At 41.3% G+C, this 25,946-nt stretch overlaps 1 protein-coding gene and 1 long non-coding RNA gene across 3 annotated transcripts in view; both read left to right on the forward strand.

Annotated features, from left to right (window-relative positions):
- The window catches only part of ATXN10 (ataxin 10), an 82,182-nt gene extending 76,512 nt beyond the window's left edge, over positions 1-5,670 (forward strand). For both annotated transcript variants that reach the window (XM_071422296.1, XM_071422295.1), the window contains one exon: positions 4,933-5,670. In XM_071422296.1, the coding sequence (XP_071278397.1) occupies positions 4,933-5,120 (188 nt within the window). In that variant the 3' untranslated portion in view covers positions 5,121-5,670. The remainder of the gene's footprint in view (positions 1-4,932) is intronic.
- Positions 5,671-6,145: 475 nt separating this feature from the next.
- LOC139587751 (uncharacterized) overlaps positions 6,146-25,946 on the forward strand; it is a 37,025-nt gene continuing 17,224 nt past the window's right edge. The window contains exons 1-3 of the long non-coding RNA XR_011678472.1: positions 6,146-9,959; positions 20,662-22,690; positions 24,385-24,500. This is a non-coding gene — a long non-coding RNA (uncharacterized lncRNA). The remainder of the gene's footprint in view (positions 9,960-20,661; positions 22,691-24,384; positions 24,501-25,946) is intronic.

Consider the following 25,946-nt stretch of genomic DNA (forward strand, 5'->3'; position numbering starts at 1 on the left):
TCACACAGAGGGGGGAGGAAGGGACATTCCCAGCTTATACAGTACTGCCCATTTCTAGCTTTGGAACCCAGAATGTGGTGACTGCAATCACAGGTGATAAGAACAGCTGTGGAATAAATGAAAATACAGGCAACTGAAATATTCTAGACTTTTTCTTTCTTACCTTCTAGGCAAAATATTGTAGGTTTGTATAGGATGAATTCCTGATGTTTTATGGTGCTGTTAATTCAATGTCAAGTATAAATAGAGTCTATAGCATTAATTCCAAAAATATAAATTAGCTTTTTGAAAATAAGTAAGTAAATTAAGATAAAGCATTTAATTAATTACATTTTCTGTTATTACTTTTTTTGGTAATGTCTTAATCACAGGTAGAAGTCACATAAAAATATAAAGGAGTTATAAATAATTGCTCTGATCTTATATAGCTTCTACAACTTCATTGAACTGCTAAAACCCCAGATAGAAGGAAACTTTGTAAGCAGTTTGGCTGATGGTGAGTCCTGGATATCATCTATGTGTGGTCCATCACAGCTCCAAACTGTGACAAATTGCTGTGGTAGTTGGCTAGAGACCTCTTTTAGTGGTGGTAGGAATTATCTTCAAGGTGCTGTGGAACAAAAGTGCTTGAAAGGACTGAAAGACTGGAAAGAAAAACTGTTTGTTTTTTTCAGTGCCATCCAGTCAGGTCTGCAAGTGGAAGTGACTCTAAGTGATGCTTCAGTATTTCATTCCAGTCTGCAGAGGTTCTAGTGATGATTGGATTACTTGTTGAAGGCCAGAAAGAAGTATAATTATTGTGCAATATAAATATTGTATTTTCATTACCTCCGTTTTTTAGTCATACAGTCCTGTTCCAGAATAAGTCTTAGAAAAATTGGGTGGCTTTAAGAAAGGGATTACATGAGCAGCCCATGTGATGAGGGCTCCAACCTGTGAGTGCTGGCTTTCTTAATAAGGTTTTGTAACTCTTCCTGTATTTGATTAGAATGTAGTTGCTATTGAAATAATAAAAAATTTGATTTAAATGAGGTAATGGGATTGGGCAAAGAATGCCCTCTTTTTCGCAGAAGACCTAATTACTCGTAAGGAAGAAAGTTCCTAAGTAATAATTTAGTTGTGGAAAACTGACTGTAGTGCAGGAAACAGTCTAATTTAAAAAAAAAAAGTCCCTAGACTATGTAATAAATCAAACTCTCCACTAAGAATGTTATATTTAGAGACCCTTCAGTATTAATAACTATGAAGGGGATTTAGGAAAACAGATGTATGTATTTCATTCTCCTTGTCATCCCTTCAGTATCCTGTATTAGTTAATGATAATTATTAACTTCTAAAACTTGCCTTTTGCAAGCAACATACTTCCAAGCTTACTTGTGCATTGCCTTTTATCTACCTCATCAGCTTCCAACCTCATTAATAATTTTTTCTGTCCTCTATCATCCATAGAACCCAAATTGCTTTATGGACAATTATTTTGGGTCCTGGTGGCTACAGTGGGCTTGTCAATCATGTTTAGTTCTAATTGGACTAAGAATGAGAAGGTGGAACCCTCTCCCTGAGAAATGGTCTGTGTGTCCTCTGCAGCAGTATTGGTTAGCGGTTCCTGGCAGGACATCCTTGTATTTTCACACCCCATTAAGTTTACAAACCAGTCCCTGTGCTCTTGCATTGACTCCAGCAACCTCTTGTAGCAGAATCCAAGTGAAAAGAACTGGGAGAATTGTGAAAAGTTCCCTTTGCAGTCAGGGACAAGACTTACACAGGATTTAGTGGCACAGATTTTCATGGCTCTTCCAGATAGTAATATTTTTCATCCTTAAGGGACAGTGTTCTCCACCTTTCTTCCTTTCTCTTTGTGTTCCCCTCTCCCTGACAAAGTTATGACCCAGAGGATGATTTTAAATTTTAAATTGTGGAGTGAAGATGTTACTTAGGCATAGCAGACAAGGCAAGTTGATTCAGTTTTGTTATTTGTATATGTCAAAATAGCATAGGAATTCCAAAGCATACAGTACTGAAAGATTTTGAAAACATGTTGCTATAAATGCACAGAAATGTTTGTTTTCCGTCCGTAAGCACAGATAGTCTAGTGATGAGGCTTCTGCAAAATAAAATTAATTGTTTTCTTCCTTTTGTATGCCCTTTTCTCTGTGACAGAATATCATAATCTTCACTTGTCTATAATATTAATTTATTTGAGAGTGTAATATGTCCAGTTGGGAAAATCTAGACAAGTCTGTGCAATCAGATCTGCTGTGCTTGCTGTGTTGCTTCTCTATGGTGCAGTTTCACAACAAACAGGCTCACACTCATATTTTTAGTAACTATGGCAACTTTAGAAGCTCTCTTTCTAAAGCTGAGCATACAATAAAGTGCCGAAAGTGTAGGTAGGATTAGAGACTCTCGAATATGTTTCATTTTCTCTCTGTGTCTGTGTCTTTGGAGAGGAGCAAGAGGGTAATGTGAGTATTAGCTGGGGACTGGCTTTAATCTCCACAGACACTCAAGTCTGCCAGGGTCTGCTCCCAGCTGTCCAAAGGCCTCATCCTTCCCCAGCATGCGAACAAGGGGATGATGAATATTCATGGCTGTGGTCACAATGGAAAACCTACACACAGAAAGGGGTTTCTGAAGGAGTGAAAATGTTATTGAAACCATTTTGCAGCTTCAGCTACAGTAGTCAGTAATGACAAATGCCACAATGGTGATAGAGTTCATAAGATAATGGGGATGTCTTAGATATTATGTAAGCATGAATGGATCTGGTAATAGGAAAAGAGCATTTGCAATGGGGTTTAGCAGCAGGTTTGTGTTGAAGGACATAAAGACTATAGTAGCAGGATCATTCTCAAAGCTAATACACACAAAAGTTTTGAGAGTACTTTTTTTGTCTGTGTGGCACTTTGTGTGATTGAGAACTGTCAGTCTCTGCAAATTGCTGTTAATATTACAGAAAATATGCTTTTATGCAAGTGCTGTATTTTATGCAGAAGCTGTATTTTAGGAACACAACAAGGGAAGTCTGCTTCTCATCCAGGAGCTGAGCCAGGGAGGGTGGTAGGATGTTTTTCACAGTCCACTGGGAGAACTTAGTGTTACTTTATGGCACTCATGATATGCCCTAAATCAGACCTGGAAAAGACCTGCTGGGTGTAAGCCTTAGTTTATCTGCATTCATCAGCTTGCATGCTTTGCTGGTCTGAAATCTGTTCTCACCGTTGGCACTAATGACTGACAGTCTGCACATACGTAATTTTATTACTTTATTACTAGCATCTTATTGTTTTATATAGTCAAGTGTAATCTTCAGTGCAAATACCAGGTTTATGTAACTTAAATGTAGATTGGCACTTGTCTTTTTTACTTAATTCTAGTAGTGATGCACTGACAAAAGACAATATATTCATATTCTCTGTTGTGTTCACCTGTTAAGGCTTTGATGAGATGAATAATTTGTTTTGGTCTTAATTTCTCTCCTCTGTCATTACCTCACACTGGAATTTTTCTGAATAAAGAAGGTGTGCAGCATGCTTCCTGACAAAGCCTAAAGAGGTCTATCAGGAAAAGAAAAAAAGCTCCATAATAGTTACACTTTATTATTTTTTATTTTCAATTCTGAACTTCTTGAATTTGAAAATAAATATAAACTGCTACAAAAAAGCTATTTTACTGAAACATGCCAATGCAGGGCTGTTCCCTTATGTTTATGTCCAAACTACTTTTCATCTAAACTCTTCTCTCTCTGTTGAGGTTGTGTAAGATTGTTTAAGTCCAGTTCCTCTCTTCTGTTGTTTTGTCTGAAGTTCCCCTCTGTCTGAGTTTTCCCCTCCTGTCACCCTGTGGCAAATGCCCACAAGAACATTTATCTCTGTACTTAAGATGCTCCCCAACCCAAAAGACGTCAAGGAGATGAGTAAATTATGCATATTCTTCTACTGGATGTGAAGCTACATGTAGTAAATAATTGGTGCCCTGCAGGCAAACCACTCATGGGATTCAGAAAGGCTTGGCTCCTGTATGGGTAACTTGGGAAAGATTATATCATAACAACTTTTCAGCTGCAGAATTGGGACCAACATCTCTGACACTTCATAAAAGGAACACTGTAGTTCACTTGGAAGATGCCTGGCTGATAATCCTGGGAATTTAAATCCTTTGTCTACATCCCTGACATGTGCCTCAATCCTGGCCTCAAGGGACCACCTTGGGAGGTGAATGAGTTGCAGCTTGTGCCCATTTAAACATCAGCAGGAGCTCCCTGCCAGTGATCATAGTGTCTGGTCTCCTGGCAAGTGTGTAAAAGCACCCAGGCATAAAGGACTGAGTTTAGGTAATATTAGAAGTCAAAGAATTTTAAGTGTCTCTGATATTATTTGTGCTATTTTCAGATACTAACTTGGATAAGTTGTCTTTTTCTACATCTCTTCAACTTTTGCAGTGAAAATAATAGTCATCTTTCCTGTGTATGATGTACAGCTTATTTTGTTTGCCAGTGCTTGGAAGTGTAGTGTTGAAGTGTTCAGATCATAAACAACTGACTTATTTTTATTTAAACTCACTAGGAAGATCATTGGAACATTTCAATTGACTGTAATTTTGGTTTAAAACAGTATGTCTTTTTAATTCCTGCAGTTCATTTGCTTGGGGTTTTTTGTTTGCTTGGGTTCTTTTTTTTTTGACTTAATATAAACCCTAGTAAATTTGTGTTAAGTTTAAGGGCAAACCTCTTTTAAAATTAAATTGCCTCATATGCAAGTATTTGCAGGTTCAGTGTCAGCACTTGTAAACGTCTTACTTGTTCAAACCCTTGATTTCTACTCGTTTTCTGAGTTTAAGGAGGAGGGCTGGGGGAGGTGAATGCAGTAATAAATCAAAATAATCAGTGTTTCATCTTCAAATAAATGAATGTTCCTTGACCCTGCCCGACAGTTGTGAGCCAGTGGGCAGTTTATGCCATCCGGAATCTGACGGAGCAGAACGAGCAGAACCAAGCGCTGATCGCGCAGATGGAGCGCAAGGGGCTGGCAGACAGCTCTGCCCTCCAGAGCATGGGCTTGGAGATACAGCAGAGAGATGGCAAGTTAATCCTGCAGTCAACCAGGAAAAAGCCCTCCTGAGCAAAAATATTAGCAATAGACTGAAAGGGTATTTCTCTTACAAAACATTTTCCCTTGATCAGCAACCGTTTTTTTCACTTTTAGTCCCAGTCTGTTGAAAATGTTGTGTTTGTTCTCACAAAACTGCCAGATGATAATGCAGCCTCCTTTTGCTGTAAATAAAAGGTCACCTGTGTGTTTTCTATGTACCTGAGTGAATCAGGTCCTTCTTGTCAGTTGGTTGGAATTTCATCGCTTCCTTTTTCATCGCTAGAAGAATGTCACACGTGCAGTATCGACTTGTCATAATTTCCTTTGCTGAACCTGGAGATATAACTATCATTAAAAAACTCTTCAAAGAAAGAGCTCCTTTGCAGGCTGCCTTCTCCATGTAAAAGATCTGTGCTGAGTCAGGGCTAAACAAGTAAAGTTAATAATTTTCAATCATAGGACCTAAATATATTTATATAAGCATCAATAGAATGTTGGACGTACTTAAATATTTAGTGAATTAAACACAACATGGCTTTTGTCTATTTAAATTATTAGTAAACTGTCTTTTCTACCTTGATACCTATCAGTCTTCATGACAAGTATATTAAAACCAAAGCTGAAGCTGTTGTGGCAACAGATGCTGCATTCCTTTGCACTGGGGCATGTCTCTGTTTTGGAGACTTGGGTGTTTGTTTGAATGTTATTTGTTCCTTTGGAGGGTAAGTCAGCCCACTTTCCTTTTATTTTGCACTTCTCATGGGTTTTCTGAACTTTGGCAGACTGCTGAAGAGGTAGTTTCTCACTGTGATTAATTCTAGCAGTTTCTTTTCACCCCTCTGCCTTTCCAAAACATTGACAAAACTCATTTCCAGTTAATTAATTCAAGAGAGGCAGAAGAATAGAAGGCCCTGCCTCTTCATTTTGGGTACCCTCCTATATTGTTGTTGGACCCTGCCACTGTGGAATGTGGCATGAATGAGATGGGGGAGAAGGGGGGGTGAAACTGGGGGGCAGGGGGAGGAGGGCACAGTTAACTCTGTGTGTGCCACAGCTTTGCCCTGGAAGCCAAAAAACATAATCCTCCCTGCAAAACAGGAATTACAGCTTTATATTGCTGGTACTTGTGTACAGTTACTGTCATTGGATTATCTTCAGCCATGTCTAACTCACAGGTGTCAGAAAAATTAACATATTCATGTTCTTGTTGACATTTAATCCCATTCTTAAATAGAAAGGCAAGTTCGTGTCCTTAAACTCCATATTACATGTAAACAGACCTTCATCCATGTGTGTGAGCTTTTGCTCCTCCAGCTGGATTTTTGATTTAAAAATGGAAAAAAGTACACAGTGCTTTGAGAAACACATTATACTGCTTAAAACTGATGGTGAGTAGAGCTGGACTGCTGAGGTCATTTCAAGTTAACAGAAAGATGTTGGTGTCTGCCATGCCAGCCTGGTGGGACTGTGGAATTGACCCAGTGGGATTTTAGACACCTGTTGGTTTTAAAGGCAAGGATACAAAATTCCTGTCTACAGCTGTTTGTTAAGTAAATTATGTCTGAAGAGGGATAATGGCAATAGGAGCAAGGACTCTAACTTTTATTTCTTTTAGTGACTTTTTACTTTAAAAATAAATAGGGGAGAAAGTTTTTCTTCGCTTTAGCAAGGAGTAAATGTGAATATAAGCAAATTGATTTGTTTGCTTTTAAAAGGTAGCTTGCCAGGACTGTTTTGTTGGGTGTTAAAATTGTGTTGAAGTGCTGTCATATACAGGTAGGTTTGTTGGCTTTTCCTGGCTGAATGGAAATGTGATTGTAGTTCTTCTTGAGCACATGGTTTCTCAGTGATTTCCTTAAGCCTTAATGATTGTGTTTAGGCTAGAATTCATTTAGTATTTTCATTACTGTCACATAGGATTTACAGCTGTAGGGGGTTATGCTCTTATCTCCATAACACAATGGGAGATTCATACTTCTACCATCTAAATGGAAAAAAAAAAATTCTACTCTTACAGAAAAAGATTTTTTTAAAGGCGGTTATTTGGAAGACTGCATCATTCAACTTTAAAAGGAAAGAATTAAACTTTTGCTAACAAAGGAGCATCAAATATGACACTACCTGAAATAAAGTGAAGTTGTTCTTAATTTGGTAATTAGAAAAATGCAAACACTTTTATTTTAGTGCCACTACTTAGGAAATTCATGGTAGATAATTTAACAAAGTGAGGAAAAAAATTATTCTGAACAGAAAATGGACTTTCTGTGTAAGGAAAAAATGCAAAGAATTTCCTTTTATTTAGGGTGATAAAGAGTTAAAATCCTGTTCACAAAACAAATCCAGAGAGAACTTTGGTTGTGGAAAAAGCAGTGGGAGTCCCTTTTCTTTTTAAGCAATGAGGAATAGACAGGGTGGGGATTTTTTAACTTGATGGTTGTATACCCACCAATAGAATACACACGAACCCATAAATATAAGCCAAATAATAACAAACACAAAAAAAGATTAAAAGAGTTTTGTGTGTTTCAGTACATAATGGAGTAATAGTTGTGTTTTCTAAAAGGGAAATGTAGGGCTTTCATAGTGGAGAACATGCTGATTACTGTATTGTGAGAGGCTGGCTTTTGATTTTCCAGGATGGATTAATTCTCGGAAGACAACAGCTTCCCTGTCCTCCCCCAGCGGAGTCCTGGTCTCCAATAGACTCGTTTTATATACTTGGGGATTAATACAGCACAGCAATCAGTCATAAAAAGCAAGCTTTAGTGAGTTTGTAAAGGGGCAGAACAGGCAAATCAAGTCTTGTGACCATCTTACTGCTTTCGAGTGCTTTCAAACAATAGTGATCAGATTTTTTTTTTCCTTTTTTTAAGGTCCATTTGTTATTAAAAGAGAATAGGGAGTTGGTTTTTCATCGTAAGTGGAGAGATTCTGGAAGAGCTTTCTGGCAAATTGTGAGAGATAACCTGAAATGTTTGCAAAGCTCTGAATATGCTTCTAATAATTTAAGTGATTTTTGCCTAAAGTGCTTGTAAAATATGTTTTTAAATACAACCCAAAAAAGGAGGAAAAGTCATAGGCAGTTTATGCCGTTGTCACAACCTTTATTTAACAGTCAGTTTGTATTTTGAGGTTCGTGCAAGTGTTTGTGTAGTGAGAATCAAAAAAAAAGTCTACTTGATTTGCAAATGAGAAACTACTAAAAATGTGAGGCTCTACCCAAAATTACCCCCAGTTTTTGTACCAAGCCTGAGCTGTGTCGTTGAGTTGTATTAATTTAGAAATCCCTGTCTTCTTAGTGTGGACTTCTTTGTATTAAATGGAGGGAGTTTATGAAGCAATGCAGAAGCATTTTAGTAAGACATTGTTCCCTGTAGGGTTGGTGAGGCCCTGGCACAGGGTGCCCAGAGAAGCTGTGGCTGCCCCATCCCTGGAAGTGTCCCAGGCTGGGTTGGATGGGGCTGGGAGCCACCTGGGATAGCAGAAGGTGTCCCTGCCCATGGCACAGGGGACTTGGAACTGGGTGATCTTTAAGGTCCCTTGCCACTCAAACCATTCCGTGATTCCCTGGACTTTCCTTCTGAAAATCCCCGTGTGCCCCTTAGGCTGCTCCGCCGGCTCCCTGCGGTGCTGTCCAGGGTCCTGACAGAGAGCTGCCCCCTTTCTCTGGAGCTCTTTCTGGAACGAGCCTTTCCTTGTCGAGAGCTGGCTCCAGTCTCTTGCAGCTTGGCCAAGGCATGAACATTCCAGTGGGGGGGTTCCATCCTGCTTTAGGCTTAATGGGTTTCTCTAAGGGAATTTTCTCTTCCAGTAGTTTCTGATAACATCCAGCAATTGATGAGGATGAGAAACTGGCATTGATTTTTGAAGAGGTCTTTAGTATCCCTAAAACAACTTTGTTTTGGAAGCTTTAGCTATTCCCAACTTAAATGAGGGTAGTGAATTTTCTTCTTGCATAATCCAGCCTGAACTTTGCCACATTGTAAGCTCTGGAAAACTTTAGTTTGTACATTGGAAGTAGAGACATGGGGCTGAGCTGCTAAATTTTCTGAATTGATGCTCCAGTCATGGATCCAGTGTCTGTACAGGACATTTCCCACAGCTGTTGCCCCTCACTAGGGTGGTGCTGGCAAAAGAAGGCAAGAACTGAAAGACTCCCTGCATTTCTCTCAGACCTGCCTGGTGGTGTCCATCTAACACGGAATTAGGAACCAGACTGGAGAAGGCAGAAGCAAATAAAAGTGGATTTTGGGGTGAGAGAGGGAGGAGTTGAGGTCCCAGGGAGAACTCCTGGGAGATGGAAAACACGTCAGTCAAATGAGAGAGTCTTGTTAGTTGGCATCTTCCCTCCTGCTGTCTGGACACTTGCAGAAATTTGCTGTCCAAAAAGAATCTTTTTAGGAAGAGTCTCCCCTTCCCCAGACTAAGATAAAAGAGTTGTCTTCTTTCACTCCAGATTTCATTTGGACAGAATTTTAATTGCCTTATAGAATCATGAAATCATAAACGTTGGAAAAGAGCTTCAGGATTATCAAGGATACTCTGGAGTTTTGCTCAGCATTTTCTGCAGCCTTACACCTTACTCTAAAAGTAGTGTATAATTCAGAGAGTACCTCAATAGTTAAAATATTTAAATAGTAAAGAGAAAATATACAAACAAATTAGAGAATTCTAGTCTTGCATGGATTTTCATGGGAAAGGAAAGCACAGCTGGAGGGTAAAGACCAAGGGAAGCCCAGAGCATTTTAAATTAACTTCCTGGTTTTTGCTGCACAGCATCTCATCTCATCTCAGTTCAAAAGTGGAGCTGATGCCACACTGGTGATGATAACATAGAGATGTCACAGAAGTTCCTGAGCAAGACACACTGTAGGTAGCACTTGGTTTTGTTTAAATGTAAGATGGCTTCCCTAACGCATTTATGCTAAACTTTAAAGCTTCCTTTCATTTTTGAGTGCAACTAAGTATTAATGTAGAAACATAATTGCACAAAAGTGATTTGTGTTTGATTTTTTCATTTTGTTATTCAGGAAGTATTTCAACCTGCTTGTCCACTTGCAGAATTGTCACACAATGCCTTTAGTTCTGTAATTTTTCGAGAGTTCTGAAAATCTTCATGCTTTAGCATACATTCATAGTCAGTATTTGTTATAAGACAAACAGTCCAGTCAGTTGTGTGGTTTTTTGTGGGGCTGTTCTTGAAACACTTTCTTCTCCTGAATTTTGAAAATGTGACCAAGGTAAGCACGAAAGCTGTGTTGCCTAAGGGAAAAAGTCTTAATAAATCTCTGAAGTGGTAGTGCATTAGTCACTGAGAGGAACATTGCCATGGTAGTGTTAACTATGAAACATAAGCAGAACAAATGGTGATGATCCCTCTTCAACTGCAGACCTTGTTTTCAGAAGTACATGTTTATGTAGTATTCATATAGCACAGTAATAAGGAAAACATTTAAGATAAATTCAAGTATCCATACCAAGTCCTCAGTCTGGGTGGAGAGGGGATTTTCAGCTGTTGTGCTGGGCAGTTTTGGTTTTGAAATTGTGTTTACTGTGATTATTTATTATAGAATGGTTTGGATTGGAAAAGATCTCTTAAGACCATTGGGTCCAGCCATTCCCCCAGCATTGCCAAGGCCACGACTTACCCCTGTCTGCAAGTGCCATTTCCATATGCCTGTTAAACCCCTCCAGGAATGGTGTAGTGAACAGGTAAAAAGTAAGGAATGTTTCTCCAATGCCTCTCTGAATATTAAGTTTTGAAAGTTTGTCTTGAACTGCCTCTAATAAAAATTTTAGCAACAGCTTTATTTTAGAAAATACGCCACCCTGTTTGAAGGTCATTACAATCACCTGTTGATACATCAGGCAAACAAGCAGTAAAGTTTTGATAAATGAGAAAAGCAAGCAATAAATTTTTTATGCATCAAGGGAACTTTGCCTGGGTGCCAGTGAGCAGCCAATAATTTTAAGGGAACAGAGATGAAGTTCTCCCCAGACATGCTGTTGCTCTAAGGTAGGTACAACATGGCCACTCTCCAAGCAAGTGCCCAACCTGCTGCAGGTTATAAAACCTACAAAGTGTCAGGGTCTTTGCTGTGTGTGCTGTTATTTGCTGTCCTGGCTGCTCCTGTGAGGCTGCTTGTGCCCCACCCTGCTGCTCCTGCTGCTGGGGCTCTGCGCTGCTGCTGAGTCCCTGGCAGCTCTTGGAGGGGCTTCTCTGGGCATGGTTTTCCCCAGTGCACTCCATCAGCCAGGACTGGACTCATAGAGGAGGGAACCCCTTTCCTGTGCTTCTTGTAATTGTTCTTGGCATTTTCCTACTTTGCTATTTTATCTCTTTCTCTCCTTCTTTAGAAAAAAAAAATGGAGCTGAATGATCGCTTTGGATTCCAACCAAGCTCATTTGGGTTTTAATCTTGTTTTCCACTATGCTGAGAACCTAATTCCTTTCTGCAATTTTAGATTGGGGTAAAACTCACCTGTCCTCACCTTAAGCAGATCAGAACAGATGGGGATGCCACCACTGCCCTGGGCAGCCTGTGCCAGGGCTGGATGGCCCTTTCCAGGAGGGGTTTTCCTAAACAGCCACCCTAAACCTCCCTGGCACAGCTTGAGACCATTTCCCCATGTCCTGTCTCTTGTTATTCAGGAGAACAAACCAATCCCAATCTGGCTGCTCCCTCCTGGCAGGGAGTTGTGGAGAGCCAGAAGGTTCCCCTGAGCCTCCTTTTCTGCAGGCTGAGCCCCTTTCCCAGCTCCCTCAGCCACTCCTGGTGTTCCAGCCCCTTCCCCAGCTCTGTTCCCTTCTCTGGACACTCTCCAGCCTCTCAGTGCCTTTCCTGCAGTGAGGGACCCAGAACAGGCTCCCAAATTCACAGTGCCTCAGCAGGGCCAGCACAGTGAGCTGTTCAATGGCTGCTCATAAAAGCATTTGCCTTTCATGATAAATCCTATGTCTATTGCTTCTTTTAAATGTATTTAAACAACTTTGACTAGGAATCAGTTTAACACTGAACATTTGCACTTTGTTGGCACTTTTGTCATGGAACACATCATGGAAATAGTGTCCATGGGCTTTTTTGAGGGGAGGAGTTGGGGGAGAAGAATCAGTTTGCTGCTTCAGATTACCTCTGTATTAATTGTGGAGGAGGTTATCTACATTTGCCACAGAGCTATTGAGCTGTTAATGTTAAATGTAAGAATTAAAGTGGAGGAAGGGAAGAGCATGCTGGATGAATATATGTGATAGGCTGAGTAAAAAAGATAATCCCTAGAAAAAGAGATCTAGAAGTTATAGAATCAGAGAATGGTTTGTGTTGGAAGGGACCTTAAAGCTTATCCCATTCCACCCCCATGCTATGGGGTTGGAATCACCTTCCACTATCCCAGGTTGCTCCAAGCCCTGTCCAGCCTGGCCTTGGACACTTCCAGGGATCCAGGGGCAGCCACAGCTTCTCTGGGCCAAGCCTGACCACCCTCACAGGGAAGAATTTCCTCCTAATATCTAATCTAAGCCTACTCTCTTTCAGTTTGAAGCCATCCCCTCTTATCCTGTCACACCATGTTCTTGTGAATAGTCTCTCTCCACGCAAGTCCAAGCTGACAGTGTCTTAATAAAAAAAGTTGAAGCAAGCCTTGCAGATCAAGGCACTGTGGCAGGGGAGAAGTAGGTTTTTACTTCAGCAGTGATTTTAAAAGAGAAAAAAAGCAAATTCTGAATTTGTTGATAAACCATTTACAAAACCACATTTTCCCAGACATCGGATGTAGAGTGGCTGATATTTCTGTTCCTTGCCCCCTTTATTCTGCACTATGCATTTCTTTTCTTAGGAACAACACAGGCTCTGCCTACTTTTGATTAGAAGTGAGGCTGATTTACATACACAAGGGGGGAAAAAAGGCAGTGTTATGTGTGCAATAAATGGGAAAACATTGATAAGGAAACAATGGATGAAAATGCCCAGATATTTTCTGAGGGTAAAAAGCATCCTTAGTGGCTCCTTTGAGGAGCCTCACCCTTAATTTTAAGTCTTCAAAACTGGGCCAACAGGCTTGAGCACATCATTTCTGCCCCTCGCCAAGGGTAAAGGGAGTGCATAACACTGCAACAAATAGCTCTTACTAATGGTGTCATTAAAATTACAGCACATCCCTTGTCACTGTAAACTTCTGTGTATCAGGTAACTGTTGGCTTCACTCTCTTCTCCTTGTCTTGCAAACTCTTCCTTAGTGGAATTGTTTATTACTACATTTAGGCAGACCTTGGCACCTCTATCAACTGCTCTCTTGGCCAACATTAAATTTTGTTTTAGAAGCAGGTTTTTTGGCCACATATTTTATAAAGTGGTGCAATTCCAGTATTTTCCCCAAGCCCATGTTTGATGATACCAAGATGTGTCTTGAAGAGTTTCCTCCTCAGTTCTGTGTATTTCTCATTGCCAGGGCTTTTTTTCTGAATTGCAGCCATCTGTTGTGAGTCTGCACTGCATGGGTTAAAGTTTATTTTTATATTAAGACAAGCTTTCATTATGTTTTCCCTCTTTCCCCCTTTCTCCCACCCCCCAGTTTGGAACTTCAGGCTTTCTAGTTAAGCTTTTATGGTGGCCACAAACAGGTGCGTGCTTCACAGAGGGTCTCATTCTGCAGCTCCCACTGGCATCCCTGGCCTCCTGAACTCCCTTTTGCTACCTCCTTCCCCCTCAATAATTTTTTATGAATGATAGCTTTTCAGCACCCTGGGAACAGCCTGTTGGGAAGAACACTCTTTGTGGGGTGCAGTCAAATCCTACACATTTCTCTGAGGGTTTTCTGTGAAAGGGCTGGTTCTGTGCTGCAGGTATGACGTACGTGTGGACTCCCCCTCCCTGCTGCTCCCCCACCTCCCCCCTCTGTGATTCACTGTGATAAATCTGCTTTTTAATAAATGCTGGTAGACTCTCACCACAGGTGCTTCTCAATTAAAATCCACTTTGTTTAAAAACTGCAGGCTTGTTTAACCGAGCCCCTGGGGAGAGTTGTCAGATCCCAGGATAGGTGACACAAATGGATTGGTGACCCTCTGGAGCTGCATTGAAAATACCATATCCTGGGGGACCAGAGGGCAGCGCCACTCTGAAAACAAATCCTCACATTTGAGAAACCCTGGGACTTGTCATTTCAGTGTGGGGCCTTTTTAATCCATCTTTTAACATTTTGTTTTGTTCCCTGCTACCCTTCTCACACCCCCTCCCCCCCAAGTACTTTCGCCTTCTTTCTAGTACTGATTTAGCTGTTTAGAAAACACAAAGGTAAAAGGAACATTTATTTTTTTCCAAGAACAGTCTCTCTTTTCTGAAGATATTTAAAGATTATAAAGATATTTAAGGATTCTAAAGATATTTAAAGTATTCTAAAGATATTTAAAGTATTCTAAAGATATTTAAAGTATTCTAAAGATATTTAAAGTATTCTAAAGATATTTGCAAGAAGTTAATTGGAATGGCAAAGCAGGGTGTGGAAAAAAGTATTTGGGGAAAAAAAAGAAAAAGCAAATGGAAATTATTTTAAATTTTCTTTTTAAAGAGAAAGGAAAATGTACTTTTGAGTGATCTGAACTTTTCCCTGCCTTCTTAGACGTGTATTTTTAGCATTTTGAATACATGTAATGTTCTCAGATATTGCTTACCAGAGCACTTTGTAATAACTATAGAGGGTGGATGGGATGACTCAGGGGACTGGTAATTGAATGCGGAGCCTTTTCACCTCCAAGTCCCCAGCTTGAATCGAGCCCAAGCTGAGAGGGACCTCGTGGTTACCCTCAGATGGGTGTTTAGTGGCCTGTCTGAAGTGAGTTGGTGGTCTCAGTCCAGCTCTTGGCAAGCAGCTCCCACATCACAGCAACCACGGCCGCAGTCGGTGCCAATTATCAGCCGGGCTGGCAGTGCCGGCAGCGAGGGCAAGGATGGAATTAGTGTGTGCTGTGCTGCTGTCAGAGGTGGTCCCTGCTGCTCCTGGAGCCCTGCAGCAGCAGCAGCAGCTGGGTTTGGTGCTGGTGGCCTTGAGGGATGTGTGTTCCTGCGCTCTGGGGTGATGGTAGGTCCCAAGTGCTGAGCTGGGTTTGGTTTTGCTTTGCCTCTGCAGGTTATCAGTCCCTCGGTTCAAGGGCATCTCCATGCATGGGAATTTCCTACACACCCTTTGACATCTCTGCTAAGCATGCCAAAAAAGAGATTCGTCACATTTGTGAGTCCAGAGAAGGGAATGGAACTGGGGAAAGGGCCTGGAGTACCAGGAACAGCTGAGAGAGCTGGGGGAACTCAGCCTGGAGAAAAGGAGGCTCAGGGGGAGCCTGCACAACTCCCTGACAGGAGAGGGGCATTCAGGCTCTGCTCCCAGGGAACAAGGGACAGGACAAAAGGAAATGGCCCCAAGCTGTGCCAGGGGAAGTGCAGGTTGGGCATCAGGAGGAATTTCTTCACCAGAAGGGTGCTCAGGCATTGGCAGGGATGGCCCAGGGAGGTGGTGGAGTCCCCATCCCTGGAGGTGTCCAAGGAATGTCTGATAACGGTTGTCACGCTTCTGGTAACTCTCAGCTCCCAAAGTTTCCATACCACCCCATTATTCTGCAATCCTCTTTCTGGAGTGGTTTTACATTTCATCTAAAGTTGTTTTTTTTTTTTTCTAAAGCTAAACTAAAATGTAGTCATTTTGAAAGTACGACGACAAAATAGATAATTCTTATCCTTTAAAATCCCTTATAGCTGAAAAAAAAAATCTTGCATGAATTTCTTGTATTTTGAGAGTTTTAGAGTATAACCCTCACAGAGATTCTGGATGGAGCTTTAATGGATTCCAAAGGCCACAGAGGAGGATCCCTCTGCTGGCAGTAAGATTTTGAGTTGATAAACAAATCTTATCTGTGGCAATCTGTCTGCAAAATCATGACAATTTTCACATGTTAAAGAAAAGTTGAAGTAAATATGGTTTGCAACATTTTATGCTGAGAGACAGTTCTTTCCAAAAATGGGGAGTTCATTTTTCATACTCTACATTTCATTCAAGGGAACAGAGTAACACAATTCTAATCAAAATAAAGTGGGTTTTTCCCCAAGTACTAAACTAAGTCCCTTAGAAACCCATTTTTAATTTTTTTGCCCCTGACTCTTAATGTTAACTGTGGTTTCTGTAAAAATAAACATTTCCTCAAGGTATTGGCAGCCCAAATAGAGATGCTGAAACTGAATGTAACAAGAGTGACCTTATGAGGATTTTTTACCTCTAAATTGAGACAAATGACTGAAGTGAATTGCACAAACAGAAACAATGAAGATTTTTAAGATTTTGATTAAGCTTAAAAATTTAAGCTGGTATTGGTAAAATGGTAAGGAGGATTTTGTATAGAAGGAGATCTAAGTATTGCCTGTTGAGGAGGACAGGGATGCAACTTTTGGAATCTGTAGTTTAGGTTGGGGTAACATCCAGCTACACACATCCAAGTAACTAGTTAGGTTGATTTCCTCATTTCTGGTGACTCACTTATAGATGATTTGGCCAGGTTTCACTGGGAGGGGATGGATTTGGGCTGTCTTTGCAGAATATGGTTTATTTTTATCCAAGAGTAAGACTTAAGGAAGCAGGTGGAAGACCAGCTTTCTGGCTGGGAGCACCACTGCTGGAGATGAAGGGAAGCCTGGCTCAGGGCTTTCTCTTGTCTTTTGGGCAAGCTCAGGAAATTAACTCTTGGAAGGGTCTACAAGGATAATCCCATGCTTGGTGTCTTGAGCAGCCCAGAAAAGAGGCAAAAATAATTGCTGTTTGCAGGTTGAGATTAGTGGGCAAAGCCAAGAAGATGTTGAGTGATTTGCCTCAGTTGAGAAACAGATGTGTCCCTCACCTGGAGCTGATGGTGGCAGAGCTTTCCCTCTTTAAAGCTCAGGCAGGAAGGAGGACTGTGCATAACACTGCCCTAAAAACTTGTTTTGGAGCACATGTTCACAGTGGAAGTGCTGTAAGTCTGGAGGAGATGAAGTCTTCTAAATAATGATGGTTTTATGGAGGAGGTGAAGATTTCTTCTCACAAAGGAAGGACATGGAAAAAACTGAAGTGGAAACAGTTGGCAAGGTCACTCTGTCTTGTCTCAGAATGTCAGGAAGGAGGCCTCCAAACAAACCAAAGCCTTAGGAGTGGGGCTATCACCATTTCTTCCTGCTCAAATAGAATTCTTGTTCAAGGCATTTCCAAATAAGGGTGAGGAACTGAGCACTGCAACCGCAAGATGACAGTGCAAGGCTGTTAGAACCAAGACTCCTTTTTCTCTCTACTTAAAATAATCCATGTCCAGCCATGAATCAAAGTGCCTCTGTAACCTGCCTTGCTCCAAAATAAACCGACAGAAACATATACAAATCCTCCTGGAAAAATACATTATGAGAAAAGCTTTAGCTGGAAACTCCAGAGTAAGAATGATTAGCAAGTTGCACTTAATGTGATTTTAATCATGGGCTAATTGTTCATCTCAAGGCGAAAGATGCCATGATGAGTGAGGTGAGAACAAGGCACGTGGAAATTCCATGGCAAAAGTAGCATTTGCATAATATGGTAACAGTAGAAGCAAAAAAAAAAAAAAAGAGAAGAGGGGGCAGAATTTCCTGGCTGGTATGAATTAGCCTGAAATCAGAGGAGCTTTACTAATCCATACCTTTGAAACCCTCCCCTTCAGCATGCCAGTGCTACAGCAACAGTGAGCCATGGGATAGTTGTTGAGATGCCTCACTGAAGTAAGAATCAAACCACTGTGTTACTGAGGGAAAGAAGGAAAGAACAATTTTAGCATGTAAGATTAGGGCAGTGCTGTCAGGGTGGGACCAGCCTGGAGTTTGCCAGTGCTTGAGCCCACTTACACTTTGTATAAACTTCTAAATATTCGGGAAACCTTTCCATGATGTTTTGATTTCCAAAGCTATCTGGCAGCCTGAGTGCCCATACCTAACAATTAAACCAAGGAATTCAGAGGCCAGTCTTTAAAGTTCAGAGCTTCAAATGCTCTCACTAGTGCATTATTCATAGGCCTGGTTTTTTCCTTTGATATCTCTCTATGGTGTGATCTGTAGAGCAGAAGAGAGCCCACATCTGTCTGTTTACACCACCCTGGAAATTCTTGTGGGCAAACAAAAAAGTCAACCACAAATAACTGCTGGGCTACCAACAAACATAGTATCTGGAGTGCCTCCACCCACCTGCCATCATGCAGACTTCTAAATCTCATTTGAAATGGGAAAAGTCAGATTGGGGTGGGAGGGAGAAGTAGAGGGAGGGCTGGGGGGAAAAAAAAACTAGATTGAAAGACTAACCTGAAATTAGCAGAACTAGGAATTTTGCTTTTTTTCTTTTACATGGAGTAGGTCACATGTGGGCCCTGAGCTGAGCATCATGGCATGGCACAGTGGATGTCCTTCAGTCAGATCCTTTGACTCATTGTGGGGTTGAGGACTGAACCCATTTGTGCCTCTGAGCTGTGTCTTGAGGAAAGGTGAACAGAAAACATCCTGTAAAACATTTTAAAATTCGTGAAAGATTATCCAGTAGGATGTTGGGAACGGCTGTAAATTCCTGCTTTTGTTTGAGTCACTGGGAACTCTGGTCATTCTCACTTTATCTGCAGGGTCTCTTTACATTGTTGTGGGTCTTATTGGAGGGAGTTACAATTTCTATTGGCTTGAAAAGCTTCCCAAATCTTCCACTGGTAACTTCCTTACCAAGGCTTTTGCTCACCCAGATATTTTCATGTACCTGAACTAAAGTATTTGGGTAGGGTTCTCAAAAATGGAAGTAGTTACATGCTTAAAAGTAGGCATCCAAGAAGTTGGATCTCATCCTATGACCCTTTAATTCTTGAGACGTATGGAAAAGACTCTGATTTATTAAGCTGATCCTACACGATGCTTCTTGATTTGCAGTGTTCAGAGAGTTTTAATTGTTATTTATCTCACACTAATATCCAATCACTTGGATGTTTCACCTTACCTTGATTTATGACTAAAAAATAAAGCCATGGTGGAGATGAGCATTTCATTGTCCATAAATAGCTTTTCAGTCAGGTGTTACATCTATTTCTGAGGCTTTAAGTCTTGGTGAGGTAATTTCTCCCCAGTGTAGATCATCTCATGCGCTGGAGTAATACCACATTGATGTGGACTCCCCTGCTTGGAAGTTTGTTCATCTTTCAGCTTTTATTTCCCTGAATCTGGGGAACAGTTCTTCCCCTTCCAGTTGTGTCCATTTTTCTGAGAAAGGGGTAGACTTTTTGACTTGTCCTGACTTTCTCCCTTGTTCTGTTTATCCTTGCTGCAGAAGATGGCCACAATTCCTCCATTTCGTGCAAGTTGGAGGTAGTGCTGGGGTCCCTGGCAAGTTCCCAATACAGGTCTCAGATGACTTAAATGCTTCCCATGGGTACATTGACACATTATTGAGCAATTACATTCTCTTGTGGCAGTCATCTGTGGAATAAGTAAACTGCCTCTGTGAGCCCCACGGTGATATCATGCACCATAAATGCATGCTTGGCCTCCATTGTGTCAACAATCCCTCACGTTCTCAAAGGCAGAAATGCCAGAATAATTCTCAAACTACACTGGCTAATAAACAGGTTAGTTTTATTACTTGTTTCTACCTTGAAGGGCAAGATTAAATTTAATTTATAAGGCTGCCGTAAAAGAAGAAGGCCTATGGGTAAGCATGAAGTGATTATTTGTTTATTCACTCTAAATTTATTAATCTGGGGTTTGGGGAGCAAAAAGGGAGGCCAGAAGAAGAGAGTGACTTACACTTAAGTCTTATTTTTTTTTCTTCTGGGTAGGGGAAGGTTGGTCATGAAGATCATTTTCTCATCAATAACTTTGGCAAGACTATGACATACATTACTGATAACTCCCAGATCTGCTTGCACAAGCAGAATATTTATGCAACAAGATGTCAAGTAACACTCTCCTGAAAATTAGGAGATCTTTGATTACACAGTCTAGTGTTAAGTTAATGGTGTAATGAGTCTTTTTTTTCCCCCTCCCTTCAAAAAACTTGTGTCTAAGTGTTTTGTTAAACTTTGAACACTCCCAAGGACCCAGTGTAACTAAAAAGGTGTCATAACTGCTTGTGTACTCATTAATAGCTTGCACTAGCTATCATTAATGGGATAGCCTGTGCTTTGGTGCTTTCTCCAGCCTTTGTGTGTCGTTCAGTGATGTGTGGTTGAGGCTGATCACTCTCAACCCAGCAGAAGGGACCCAGCTCTCACCCACCAACACCTCCAAGTCCTTCCCCAAGGGCTGCTCTGCATGACACTGTCCTCAGATAAATTTTATGGCCACCAGGTGTGCTGAGGCCTCTGAAAGAGGGAAGCCCAGCACTCCTGCCTGAGTCACCCTGAAGGTGGATGTGACAGCACAGGGTGTCCTACACACGAGGCCAGTCGGGTTGTTTCCTGTGGATCTTTGTTGTGGCCGGGGACAGAGCATAGATCCCAGTGTGCTTTTCAGGGTTGTACAGTATTATTCAGTCTGGTTGAATGACTACCCTCTGCTTTGTCATCAGAGAATATTTATGACCATCGAAGGAAGGCCGAGTTCCTGGAGACGGGATAACGCACGGCTTTCTGCTGCCAGACACAGAGTTCCTTTCCGTGGTCACACCAATGTTTGTTCATACTCCCACGGACACCACAACTTTTTTGGATAAGGAAGAAGATGATGGAACACAGATGAGGGAAAGAAATGGCCTCAGAGAACTTGGATACGTGGGGGTATTTTTACCCTTTGGGGTTTTTTCTTCCTGAATTTCAATGAGTGACTTATTGGAAACTTCTTTGGGTTTGAAGTGTTTTTTTTCTTTGTTCCACACACACGAAACTGTTTTGGGTTGTTTTGTTTGTCTTTGTTTATAATGCAGCTGAGATAGGGTGACTTGATATTTTTAAAATAGAAAACTGATGCCTTCTGAGGGAATAGGCGGAAGAGAGGAGGACTTCACTAGCTGGAAAACTCCCGTGGGTCATACCAAGGACAACTTGCTACTGTGAAGGTTGTGCTGGATATGGCAGGGAGGATTTGGTGAGAGCTGGTATGGAGGCAATAGTGCTGCTTCTCCTTGGGTGTCAAATCCACTGCTGGCTCTCCAAATGCCAGATCCCAAGGATCCCTGCACCACAGCCACATATCTCTTTTGATTTATTAACTGTTTTCCCCCTCTTTTGATTTATTAACTGTTTTTCCCCTCTTTCTTTTAAAGTAAATTCTAGATTGCACTTTTCCAACCCATGGCATTAGAAACTATCAGGCAGTGAATGCCAAGCAGGTGCTTTCAGTTTCACTCACTGACATCCTGCTATCCTCAATCACTCAATGAAAATAAACCTAAAACAAAACAAAAATCTTGTCTTATATGTGAGGTAAACAAATGGGATTACAAATCCAGTTTTTTAATTGCTAAAATGCAGAACCCTCAGAGAAAATGCTCAGCATCTTGTCCCTTCTCATTTTGATTATTGCCAAAGCCTACAAAGCACTGGGAGTTTAGGAGCATCTTCTGGAGCTTATTATGTGCTGGAGGCTGCCCAGCACACCCTGAAGTGACAGCAGGTTTTCAGAGAAAGAAATTGTCAGTGAACAGGAATGCATGGCAATGACAAAGTGTCTTCCAGGGATTACCAACCAAATGAACAGCGTGAGTCTCCACAAGAGGCCCCTCCACTTGATGCCCGTTGGGAAAAGCACTGTGCTGCTTTCCACGTTGTGCAATTAAATTAGTGAATAGTATAAGGTATTCTACTTTTTCAAAGCCATCACCCTGGGGATAGCTTAATATTTTGAAAGGAATATTTCATATTTCCTTGTCATTTCTATGTCTATGTTAAAAGTATTATGCGTATGCTAATATTGGCAAGTGATTACTGTAGGGTAAGTCTCTGTGATGGTAATCCTCTTTCCCTTCTCTGCTGTCATTGCCATTTCAAAGCTTCCAGAGGGGAAGCTGTGGGAATTATTCCATCTGGAGACAGGGACTAGAAATTAATGAAATAAATGCTGTTGTTCTGAGATTTCTGAAACTCATGTTTGCACTGGTGCTGATGGGTTCAAACCCAAATTTGAATATACTTTGCTAACTCCTGCGGGTGGACTGAGAGAGAGGGAGAAGGTGGCTTTGGTTTTGCATATCTATTATCACCTAATTTTGATTTTGTTGTTCTGAAACACTTGAGGGTTCATATATTTTGAGAAGTTTAGCAAAGGTCTACTTTGTGCAGATGCACTTCAAGCATCAGCAGATGAGCTCCAGGAAATCATGTTGGACAGGGCACTGTTACAGTCATCCTTTCTACCACTTCCTCTCAAACTGATATAAACAGATGCATGTTTTTATGTTCTTTCCCTTGGGAAAGGGAGAACTCTGAGCACAAATGATCAATATGTGGCCTTTCCATGGTTACTTGGGAAACTTCATCCCTGAAAACTTTTTTTAATCACAGGACAGAATCCAGCTTTTTGTTTTTCATCTACTGTAAGTTATAGAATCTGGACAAGAGGAACAAAGCTGAATGAGCTGGTTTATGCAACAATAAAAACAGGTATGTGTGTTTGTGAAAACTAAGGAGGTGCAAAAAGGGAAATAATCAATGCTTTTAAAATAGTGATAATTTTAGATTTTCTATGTACTGTAGACTTCCATATTAATTTACTGCTCCTTCCAAACATTTTTCATGTTTTATTTTTTCCTTCAGCGTTTTTAGAAATTTATGGAAGCTGGATTTGATGGCATCTGGCACAACATGATTTCTCTTCACTTAGGAAGGCCCTAAGGGAGGCAGTTCTGTGTGAACATGAGGTGCAGTGGCTGTTCTGTGGTGATCAGTGCCAAGACAAGCTGGTGTGCAATTCCTAAATTGTATTTCTGGTTGTATTGCAGCTCTGGACAAATCACACCTGGGAGGTTTTGGAGGGCACATGTCTGGTGTTTATTTCCCACTGGCATGCAGTAACATGAGTGGTTAACAGCTGGTTGAATTTTTCTAAATCCCTCCCATACAGCCTTTCAGTTTCCATGCTCTCAGTTATCCCAAATAAAAGGTGAAGGCTTTGGAGTTATCTTCTCTGGAAATGAAGCTCTGCAAAAATTTACTTGCAAAGGTCCCTCCAAGAGCAGAGGCAGCTCATTCCTCCAGCTGGAGCTGCTGGGCACCAGCTGAGTGTGGGCATCCCAGACTGGATATGAAAGGGGTTCCTGAACCACAGATTCCTTCTAGACACTGATGGGTGGGTGAGACTTTGCACACCATGCTGCCAGATTTGCAGGTTTGGCAAATAAATTGTGAGGCAGATTGTTCAGAGGGCTGGGGGAGGTGGGAGGTCTGTGGGGCCGTGTTTGTAGGATGGGAGGGAGATGGGACTGTCAGTGCTGTATGATTGTCATCTGCTGGGAGATGCTCCTGGACCTTGCCCCAGCTTTGAGGGGGGGTTAGGACTTGTGAGGCCAAACATGGGGTGTTTTCTAATGGTTTTGAGAGCGATTTTAACAATGCCAGTGAGGACAAACACTGTTGCAGGTACAAAATACTGACACCAGTCAAAAGGCACAACAGGCCTGTGGTGCACACAGGAGAGGAGTTGGCAGCTCTTGGATCAGTTTTTGACTTTGCCACAGACCTCCAGTGTTACTCTCAGAAAGTCACTTAATCTCTGCATCCACCCTCTGTGAAGCAGCCAGGCTTGGAACAGTTTGTGTCTCTGGAATCATGTATCTAATTCAGCTGTTATTATCAAAGTTAAATATTCTTTATCCTAACTGTTGTGTTATCATAGGATAAAACCATGCCACACCATTTTCACTGTGAACTTTGTTCTTTTGCTATTACGTTTTCTTTACATTACATTTTTCAGGAAAAACAATGTTTTCACTGCATAAACGTTAGTTAGGCAGAAATTCGTGATGCATGTTGTGCAAGCTAGACTTGTAGATTTGATGTCTGACACTAAAATAAGAGATGCATGTTAAATGCCACTAGGAAGACTTCAGGGCTGGTTGTTCAATAAAATGAAGCACAAGTCTGGGCATTGAAAGTAAACAAATAATGTAAGACTTTGTAGAGATCAGCCTTCCAAAGCTGTTTGGAAAGTTCCATAGCCTGGTTCTCACTGTAGGCACTCCTCATCCCCTTGGTGACAGGCATGCTGCCCTGAATTTGATATTCAAACTTCCACTAATATTCTGTGTCAGACAAGGAAATAACTTAGATAAGATCAATTTTCAAACATGTTTCTTCAGGAAGGAACTAAAGAGCAGTCCTGAAAAATATCTACTGGAATGGAAAAATTCTGATCTTTGGGAAAATAAAGGAACTGCTGTGTGAGAGGAAAAACGTTAATACATTTGGAGGACAGGTGAGTTTGCTTGCCAAGCAGCCTTCAAGTCTGTCTTTGGAAGTGCATGGTCAGTTTATGAGGAGGTGCTTTCAGTTTTAGGAAGCACTGGTAAATGTCAAAGCTATTTACATTTTTAATTTAATGGAACATGGAAGCTTCCTGTGACAATTGGCAGTTTGTCCATGTGGAGGAGAGGGTGAATGGCGACTTTGGAGAAGTTCAGTTTGGGCTTAATTGTGTTTTTCAGTATTCATTGATTCTGTGGAAGGTGGTAATTACCTGGTTGAAGTCTGGACAGTGTAACTCCCCAGCAGACACCTACAGCACTGTCCCATACACCCAGACAGGGAGGGATTTGGACAATTTGGGGCCATCCATGTGCTCTTCAACCAGCAGTTCCCCCAGTCCCACCCTGCAGTGTCTTTGGTCTAGCTGATGAGAAGTTTTACAGCATAAAGGCAGCTTATGAGGGAAGGGAACCCTGAAAGCCACATCTTTTCTCACACCTCCAGCCCTCAGCAGAGTGTAATAATAACCCACAGGTTTGTACAGAATTTCAAATATTTCACCTGTGTTGCATCTACATTGCCACATGCACTGATGTGTCATCCCTGAAACATTTCTACTGCCCTGTTACCATCCTGTTTCAGCTATCTCAAAACACCTTTTATTTTTTTTAAACCACTGAGTATTTAAAATGATCCACAGACTATTTCAGATTGGTTGTGAACAACTCCAGAACAATGTTTTGAGCAACTTTTGCTCCAAGATCTATAGGATAGATCTTTCCATAAGCTCCAAAAAGCATGCCTGGAGCCTCCAAATCAGGGAGAAGTATTCAGTTGGAAAAACTTTCCCCTTTAGAGGAAAAAAAAACCAAACACCCATATTCTTTGGATGCCCTTTTGTAATGCAGGGACTGTCACAAACCTCTAAACCAGAGACCTCCTCCAGCTTCTGAAAGAGCTGCATCTCTGCCTGGGTGTGTCTTACTTTGAGGCACCTCCCTATCCCTGTCTCATCTGCTGGGACAGGTGAGGCTTGTGATGTCTCTAACCTACCCCGAATTATTCATTTTCTCTACTGCAGTAGCATCTTCAACAACACCTGCTGTGTTCCTTCTGCTGGCAGAGGTTGTATTTTTGTGTTATTGGGGTTCAATCAGCACATCTGGCTGTGCTTTGTATCATTCTGTGTGAACTTGAGTCTTTGAAGCCTAAAACACTTGGGATGTCTTTTCTTTCTTTCAGTGAAATTGTCAGGAAGAAAACACTGTTAAAAAGGAGGCATAATTTAAATTTAAGGCTCCAGCTGAGATGTGCTGAGCTGCACAGCCATAGACTTTCAGCCACACAGAGCCCTGCAACAAGTTAGACAAGGGGCACTGAGGGCTCTCCTGCAGGAATCCCATTCCAGGAGAGGCTTGATTTGTGCAGGGACCTCCCAAAGAAGCAGCAAAGTCAC

The sequence above is a fragment of the Agelaius tricolor genome, unplaced genomic scaffold (assembly GCF_023055355.1).
Source record: "Agelaius tricolor isolate 1412-34295 unplaced genomic scaffold, bAgeTri1.0.p SCAF_3, whole genome shotgun sequence".
Classification (NCBI taxonomy): Eukaryota; Metazoa; Chordata; class Aves; order Passeriformes; family Icteridae; genus Agelaius; species Agelaius tricolor.